The 9,408-nt window shown below is 40.0% G+C and overlaps 1 protein-coding gene across 3 annotated transcripts in view; it reads right to left on the bottom strand.

Annotated features, from left to right (window-relative positions):
* Window positions 1-876: 876 nt before the first annotated feature.
* Window positions 877-9,408, bottom strand: part of akirin1 (akirin 1) — a 29,042-nt gene continuing 20,510 nt past the window's right edge. For all 3 annotated transcript variants that reach the window (XM_070899179.1, XM_070899181.1, XM_070899180.1), the window contains one exon: window positions 877-4,657. In XM_070899179.1, coding sequence (XP_070755280.1) covers window positions 4,647-4,657 — 11 coding nt within the window. In that variant the 3' untranslated portion in view covers window positions 877-4,646. The remainder of the gene's footprint in view (window positions 4,658-9,408) is intronic.

Below are 9,408 nucleotides of genomic sequence, written 5' to 3'. Positions count from 1 at the left end.
ATTTCTGCAGCAAAATGCAGTGAGTACTTACATACAAATTATGTGCATAAAATTAATCCCAATCACAGCAGTCTCCAAGCATGATTGGCAGGAATACCCAATAGTCTCTATTCTAGCTAGGCATAGTTGTGTCACTATATGTAGCCATTAAGTATGGCCATCGCAGTAGCCAATGCACAAATAAAAAGGTGCACTTGATTACTGTGCATTGACATTATTTAAATCTCAGCATATGAAAAAAATCTTGTTGCAAGCCCACATCTCGATGGGTACAATATTGGACCAGTGTGGCTCTGGACAAAAACAAAAGTAAAACAGACCACCATTGCTTCTTTTACATCATAAAACAGTAAGCTAATGGGGTATAAAAATCATAAAATGCTGGAAATCTCAGGTCAGCAAACATCCATGGAGAGGAAGCAGTTAACATTTCAGGTCAATGACCCTTCGTCAGATCTGAAACGTTAACTATTTTTTCTCTCCACATTTCTAGCATTTTCTGATTTTATTTCAGATTCGAGCATCTGCAATATTTTGCTTTTGTATTAAGCCAACGGGATACTTCACCACATATTAATGTATACTCTTGTACTATATTAAACCAATTCTCAAGAAAGTGAGGAAAATTTTAAAGCCACCTGTAATATCAGCACATGCTTGTGTACTGTGTCCAGATCTTTCCTCAGGCTACAAGTTACAGCAAGCCCATTTCAGTTTGCTGCATCATGCTTCAACAATCTACTTGCAATTTCTAACCAACTGATCTAATGTACTTTGGTTTCTAAAACTAGCCAAGCTCAGGAATGCATTTTAAAATCTTAGCTAATAATAAAACTAACTTGACAATCCTCCCAAAATACACAAAATTATGAATCATTAAGTTGATATTTGTATTTGTTTAATGAGTTTCAATGAAGCAAATGGCATTTAATGGTTGAATAAAATAACTAGACAAAGGAGATGTGGTATCCACAAACAATACATCCAATACACAGAACACTTCAGTAACTAGCAATTACCTCAACAGGTAAGAATTATTTGCTTTGTAGAGAGCCAATAAATAGCTTTGTCACCAGCTATCCTGTATGTGTTAGATAAGCACGAGAAATTCTAAAATCATACTTCTGACATTCCATGAAAATGCATTTGCTAGTGATTAGAACATGTTTTCTGTCCCCTCTGCTAGTTTAAAACCTAGATCTCTAGGATTCCAATTCATATTGCAACAAACATGACAAAACTAGCCTCTTCTAAGCACCAACAACTTTTAAACCTTCAAAAAATATTTGAACTCCACACAAGATTTAATTTTGAACTTTATTCTGTTGATATTCTAATGCGACAGGAATCAATTATTACTATATACTGCCAAAAACAAGGTAGTCTTTATTTTATAACTTTTGACCTCAAATTTGTAATACTCAGGGAAGGTATCAAGGCAAACCTGTAAAAGAATCAGAGATGGGAACGTGTTTAAAACAGGATTAACTAGATTGTAGGAAAGCTTTCCTCCCAACACATGCACACACAAAAACAAACATGCTTTACGATCACCCAAGACTTGTCCAAACTTAGCCCACTCATCCTACTCCATCTCCCACAACAGGATTAGCTGACATGCCACTTTTGGAAAGCATAAAGCTCACATTTTGTTCATGATTTTTGCTTGCAGCAATTTCATTTAGTACATCTCACTCCATTCTATAAATTAATATCCTCTATTTAGCTTTTTCTATAATAAACTTTGAGATTGCAATGTGGGAGATTCAAGTGGAGAGATTTATGCTCAATCACAAACCAACAAAAGATTTCAATTATTGACCAAAGTAGTTCAGTCAGAGGACTTTTTCTTCTATCTTCCATGAAAGTGTTGGCAAAATATGCACGATGTAAAATTATTATTCAATGGAAGGCACTGTTCCTAACCACTAGTTATATGAAAGACTTTCTAGTAGTGGAGATTGTATTTAAAACTAGGGCTTGGAAATTGAATGAAAATTAATGGGTCATAACCAAAGGCTGCAAACAGACATGGTACTTTGATTAAAAAGTTGACCTCAATCAGTGTTGCATAATGCAACTGATACCAACAGTGGAATTAGAATTTTAGATGACAGAAGGAAAAATTGGCAGAGGATACGGGAAGGTTTTGAAAGAACAAGCATCTTTAAACAATTGTGTTGATATATTGACAGACCTGATCATTTGAAAGTTTCTCTCTCTCTCTCTCTCTTCTGCACGCCCCCCCCCCCCCCCAAAAGTGATTGAATAGCCCCAGATTGTGGTCACTATACTTAATTTCATGATGAATCTGTCAAATTCAATGGGAGTTCCCAACCTTCATCTTGGTTCCCAATGACCAGTTAAAGTTCGGTTAGTTACCTCTAGCTGCACCCAGTTATGCCACTGAAAACCAAAAGCTGATCTCACGAGTTCAGATGTGACTAGATGAAGCTTGCAATTTTGCACCACTAAAAAGTTTGTAATTTTGTCTAAATTATTTAACTACAAGGTCATCTTATAACTACCTGATTTTAATTGTAAAATGCACCCAAATAATACAACTATTTTTGCTATTTAAAATGCCTACAATTGGTAGGGGGCAAAAAATAACTGTCTAGAATGTAAACTATACTAAATTGCACATCACATATGCAACTACATGATGAGGTTTCAGAAAGTTGTAAATAAGCTTCATAGTTCACTTTCATAATGAATACCACAGAAATGTGAAGGTGTGTGGTCATGACCAAGGTACATAACTGCATTTTGGGACCCCATATTCTACATAGTAACCATGTTTTTATAAAAACACTAATGCCAGCTTCATGAGTGCGTTCTTAATACTGACAACTCTAATGCCAAGACATTTTTACCATCTAGCTGTTTTCATAAGGCCACTCTAGATTTATTAACAGAAGTCAACTAAATCACAAGTAGGAAATAAAACTCAGGCAAACATGAGCACATGCAAGATTGATACAGGTTACAAATCAATTTTCAAACAGGATAGTGCATCCCCAATTTACACTAAGTGTTTAAACCAAAATAGAATATAAAGGAGATGTAGTTTGTCAATTTTTATTTTTTTCACTAAGCTGGTTAGCACTACACAGGGCAAGAAATGTACAAAGAGCAAGGTAAAAGTTGCACTTTTTGGTTAGGTATGCTTAAAAAAAAAACATTCATTGGAATTCATTCTAACTGCTGAACAAACCCTGTTATTCCAGCATATTTTGTGAAAACAGAATTGTCATAACACAATGATGGGTCATATAATGCCACTGTTTGTCCTTGTATATTTGTAACCTGTTAAACGGATAGCGAGGATCCCTTGATATTGTAGTCTGGATACACAATATCAAAATAAACAGCTGGATTTGGAGTTCTAACTGATTGGGTATTCAAATTAAAGGAGTCCTGCACAAGCCAAATTTTTCCAAATAGGCTGGTTTCTGAAACAGCCCATGATCTAATCCATCTTCTGTGATCATATACATACTGTACTTGAAAGGCAGTTATACTGGTAAAGCCTAATTACAGTGGGATTTATAAGCATTTTTCAATTGAAAAATGCCATTTGAGCAATTTTCTTTAAAGAAGCAGCTCAAATAATCTTGTAGACATATCCAATTACCAAAAGTTGGCAAGTAAGTTTGAAAGCCAATTTTAAATTGCTGGTGCAACAGGTAAAACGTTAACTTCTCACTATTGTTTAAACAGACAAACTCTACAAAACTGGGTTTAAACCAAGAGCACAAGAATATTTTTGTAAGAAAAGGCCATTTAGTCCATTTTGACCATAATACAATGTGAAAAAAAAAACAGCTTTGTACCATTTCACAAATGATTGTTGGTTTTGCGATTCTCAGGAGATAAATTTAGTACAAACAAATCCCTGACACAACCATCCATTCTCCCTCCATGTCTAATTTGAGACCAAAAATTATTCACACTGGTAAATGGTTATATTCTTGACCCAGTCTGCTTCTACTTCAGACCATCTGTGGGTTTTATGTCCCATTTGCAGGTCTCCAATTCAAACTTTGAACCCAACGACTAGATTGGATATGCACATCCCACTTACTGCCAAGTAACAGTGTTACAGATGTTTGCAGCTGACAGGTAACACAATGCTCCACTGAATAAAAAAATAAAATCTATTCTACAAGAAATGGAGATTTCTGCAGTATTACTGTAGCACACTGTATTTTTCAGATCAATAGAGAAACAAATTTCTACTTTAATGATGTTCAAAATTCAGACTAATCACGTGACAGAATTTTAATCCTTTCAAAAGGTTTGCATGGTAACAATCCCATATTCAGTGCCACTTCTTAAAGGCAGATAACAACTGTTGCTTGGTATTCAGCTTCTTGAACTGGAAAAAAATGGCAGGTTATTCTCAGTAGCAGAGTTAGCAGTGGAAAGTAGACAAATCTCTGTACTGATAGCACATCGACTGGTAAAGTCAGATTTTTTTTGTTTTTTTTTGTTTCATTTTTACAAGAGGTAGGGTGGGCCAGCGGTGAAGAGTTAAAATCCCTCAAGTAGAAGGTGGGTAAAACATGGCACCAAAATTAGTTCTCATAAGTACAGCAGCTGACTTGAGGTGAAAGCCAACACCCGTTCAATCACAAAATGCTTCAGGACACATCTGTAAGAAAAAAAAAAGTTAGTTACACAGTATGCACAAGAAAAAAAATGAACACTGCATTTTGTAGACCCATAAAAATGGTCCTAAATTTAACAAAGTACCCAGTCACCCAGTTAAAAAAGTTCCTTCAATTCACTATGCAAGTTAATACACAGATTACTGCCTAATGCAGTCAAGGCACACTTCATTACATAGAGAAGTTGAATTATACAGACAAAATGCATTGAGGCAACATTAGCACTTCATTGCAGAAATTAAATCACAAAGTAAAGTTTATTTTACAATGGTATGCAGCTTTATTACATCTTAATTCAAATTTTGGAATTTATTAAAACTTAACTGCCAATCCCATAATTATTCAGTTAAATGCATGCTGAGAAAAAAAAAAGGATATTTATCCTGCCCCCCCCTTAGCCAATCTCCGATGGCAGTAATTTATACTGGGCCGATCGAACAGATGCCAGCTGCCCTCTAGTACCTCAAAGCAGTCATTCTTCACGCATAAGCACCAGACAGCAAGTGCTGCTGGGTTATTCGAACAGAGGGAACCAGTCAAACCACTGCACAGGACCGCCACAACAATATTTTGTTCAATAGGTGTCACAGCATATCAAGAGCAAATACCCTTTCCCCTCCTCCCCTCCTCCCCCCCCCCTCCAAACTTTCATCAAGGCCAGTTGCAGTAAGCAGATTGTCATTTCAGCGGCGATCCATTTATTCAGCACAGACTAGGAGTCTTTCTGATCTGCACAAGTGTGTTCATTTCCTTTCTAAGCTGGTGGAAGCAACCGTTGATTCTTGCCAGCTTTATTTCAAAAATCTAGCCTTGGGATGTTGGGCACTGGTCATTCACTTGAATGATCATAAATTCAAGACCACTCCAATCTCTGTCGTCGAGCTACAGTACGCGGACGACGCCTGCGTCTGTGCACACACACAGGCTGAACTCCAGGACATAGTCGACATATTTACCGAGGCGTATGAAAGCATGGGCCTTACGCTAAACATTAATAAGACAAAGGTCCTCTACCAGCCTGTCCTCGCCGCACAGCACTGCCCCCCCAGACATCAAGATCCACAGCGTGGCCCTGGACAACGTGGACCACTTCCCCTATCTCGGGAGCCTCCTATCAACAAGAGCAGGCATCGATGAGATCCAACACCGCTTCCAGTGCGCCAGTGCCGCCTTCGGAAAAGTGTGTTTGAAGACCAGTCCCTCAAAATGGTCACCAAGCTCATGTCTACAGGGCCATAGCAATACCCGCCCTCCTATATGGTTCAGACGTGGACCATGTACAGTAGACACCTCAAATCGTTAGAGAAACACCACCAGCAATGTCTCCGCAAGATCCTGCAAATCCCCTGGGAGGACATACGCACAAACTTTAGCATCCTCGTCCAGGCCAACATCCCCAGCATTGAAGCACTGACCACACTTGATCAGCTTAGCTGGGCAGGCCACATAATAGTTCGCATGCCAGACACGAGAGTCCCAAAGCAAGTGCTCTATTCGGAATTTGTCCACGGCAAACGAGCCAAAGGCGGGCGGAGAAAACGTTACAAGGACACCCTCAAAGCCTCCCTGATAAAGTGCGACATCCCCACTGACACCTGGGAGTCCCTGGCCATAGACAGCCCTAAAATGGAGGAAGTGCATTCGGGAGGGTGCTGAGCTCCTTGAGTATTGTCGACGAGAGCATGCAGAAATCAAGCGCAGGCAGCGGAAGGAGCATGCGGCAAACCAGGCTCCCCGTCCTCCCTTTCCCTCAACGACTATCTGTCTCACCTGTGACAGAGACTACAGTTCTTGTATTGGACTGTACAGCCATTTAAGAACTCGTGCTAAGAGTGGAAGCAAGTCTTCCTCGATTCCGAAGGAGTGTATGATGATGACATAAATTCAAGAATTCTTTCAGCAATTCCAAACCCATTCCTAGGCTCAGTGCAAACTATAGACAGTTGCTGATTTATGCGCAAGGTATACAACAAGCAAGCACTAAAAGTCGAAACCCAAGAATTTTTGCTGAACATTCAGGGTTATGGTTGCTATATCACGGTATTGTGTTGTACACCGACACTCAGACCAAAGATATGCTGACACCTGTGACTTGGAACCCCCCCCCCACCAGGCTGAATTGCTCCCATTCTAAACTGCTCCAATTCTAATGCACTGAGTCAAGATTGCCAGTGTAACTTTATGGCTATACAGTCACCGTTGCATCATTACAAATCAGAAACCACTTTCCAGCCTTTTGACTTAATAGTTACTTTAATTGTGGAAACTGGCCTTTACAATGGGGTATACACTAAACAAGCTAGTGGACAACAGATGCTTAATATGCCAAAACTAAATCTTTGAAGTGGAGGTTGAAATCTAAACTGAAGTGACCCAATAGCTTACAAGTAAATGGCCGTACTTGTGCAGATCAAGAACCCCTAGCCCATGCTGAGTAAATTATTCACTGCTGGCAATGGCAATATCACCTTGGTTTACTTGGGCTTAGAAGAGTGGGGTTTAGGGGAAAGACAGGAGAATGGGGGATCTCTGCTCCAGATTGCTGTTCAAAGCCCCTACTCAACACTACTCAAGGTGTAATGTGAATTTAATTTTGCTGGCTGTGATTTCTTTCATTTGAATAAAGATGCTAATTCTAACCAACACACTAACAGTGTACAAAATGTTCTAAAACTTGTGAAATAGTGTCCTTTAAAGTAAAATAGCTACAAGTTATGTCTTCAGATTTATGCACACATCCTTATGATCCATTTACTTTGCCACCAGCAGCTCAACAAATCAGCAGCAAATTTGCAGCATGCTGCTCCTGCAAAGTGTGGTCTACACCATCAAGAGTCCCCGTCAGCACTCTGGTGTCAGTACCACATTCCACCGTTGAAATTACTGGTACGTATGAAGTCATTCTCAGCCACTGATAAAGTACTGGTGACCCTTAATCACCGATGGACACTGAAAAAAACCCTTTAATATACTATTCAGGAACAGGCCATTTAGCCCAACTGGTCCATGCCAGTGTTTATGTTCCACACGAACCTTTTCCCAGCCCTTTTGTAACCCTATCTACATAATCTTTTATTCCTTTCTCCCTCAAGTGTTTATCTAGCTTATCTTTAACTGCATCTGTGTTATGTGCCTCAATTACTACTTGTGGTAGTGAGTTCTACATTATAACCACTCTTTCTCCTGAATTCTCCACTGGACTTATTACTGACCATCTTTTATTTATGGCCCCTAGTTTTGGATCTCTCCCACAAGTGGAAACATCTCAATGTCTACTTTATCAACGCCCTTTATAGTTTTAAAAACCTCGATCAGGTCACTTCCCTAGTAAAGAGAAGGCTGAGCAAAGAGCCCCAGGCTGTTTAATCTTTCCTGAAAGATATAACCACTCAGTTCTGGTATCATGTGTGTGAATCTTTTTTTGCACCTTCTCCAGTGTTATTGTATCCTTTTTACAATATGGAGACCAGAACGGTGCACAGAACTCCCAAGTGGAGTGGCCTTGGATGTCCTCAATGCTGACTTTGAATCCCATGAAGTCTTATGGCTTCAGATCAAAGCCTTTTGCTGATTACTACATACTGCTCTCCCTCAGCAGATGAAGTGGACTCCTTCATGTTGGCCCACCACTTGGAGGAAGCCCCGAGGGTAGCAAGGCACAAAATGGACATTGAAATCCCTTACTTCGAGCACATCACCAAGAGTGGCTCGGTAGTACCATCTCTGGTCAAGCCCTGAATAACAGCGGTCAAGACTGGGCTTGTGATAAGTGGTGAGAAAAGCAAGAGGGAATAATCTACTCGACTTCGTCCTCACTAACATGCCTATAGCAAATATATCTTTGCATGACAGCATTGGTACAAGTGAGCATCGCACAGTTCAAATCCCATCTTCACACTTAAGGATACCCTCCATTATGTCATGTGGCACTACCACCATGGTAAGTGGGATAGAGTAACAGACCCAGCAGCACAAAATTGGCATCCATGAGGTGCTCTGGGCCGTCAGCAGCAGAATTATATACCACCGCAATCTGCAACCACATGGCCCAGCATAGCCCTCACACCTCCATCAAGCCAGGTTCAAAGAGAAGTGTGGAGCACAAAGCCTACCTGAAAATGAGGTGCCAACATGGTGAAACTACCACACAGCACTACATTCACAGTAAATGAAAGTAGTAGGCTATACACATAGCCAAGTAATCCCACCATTAATGGTTCAGGTCAAAACTCTGCAACCTTGCCACTTCTAGTCATGAACTAACAAGGAGCCGGCTGCATGAAATTCCCCATCCTCAACAATGACAGAACCCATTATGTGAGTGCAAAAGACAGGGCTGAAGCATTAGCAACAATCTTCAGTTAGAAGTGCTAAGTGGATGATCCATCTTAGCTTTTGCCCGAGGTCCCCACCATCACAACAACTTGCATTTATAAGCCAGCCTTCAGCCAATTTGATTCACTCCATGATTGGACAAAGCAACGGCTACAGGCACCAATAACATCCCTGCTGTAATAAAGATCTGCGTTCTAGAAATAGCCACACCTCTAGCTAAGCTGATCTGTTCAAGTACAGCTGCAGCACTGGTATCTACACAATAATGTGGAAAATTACTACAGTATACCTGGTCTACAAAAAGCAGGACAAATCAAACCCAACCAATTACCACCTTATCAGCCTACTCCCAATTGCCAAAGTATTGGAAGTTGTCATCAACAATGCTATCAAGCAGCAC

This window comes from Pristiophorus japonicus, chromosome 14, assembly GCF_044704955.1.
Source record: "Pristiophorus japonicus isolate sPriJap1 chromosome 14, sPriJap1.hap1, whole genome shotgun sequence".
Lineage (NCBI taxonomy): Eukaryota > Metazoa > Chordata > Chondrichthyes > Pristiophoridae > Pristiophorus > Pristiophorus japonicus.
Note: the sequence above shows the minus strand (reverse complement) of the source record. Positions and strands in the feature narration are given on the sequence as shown.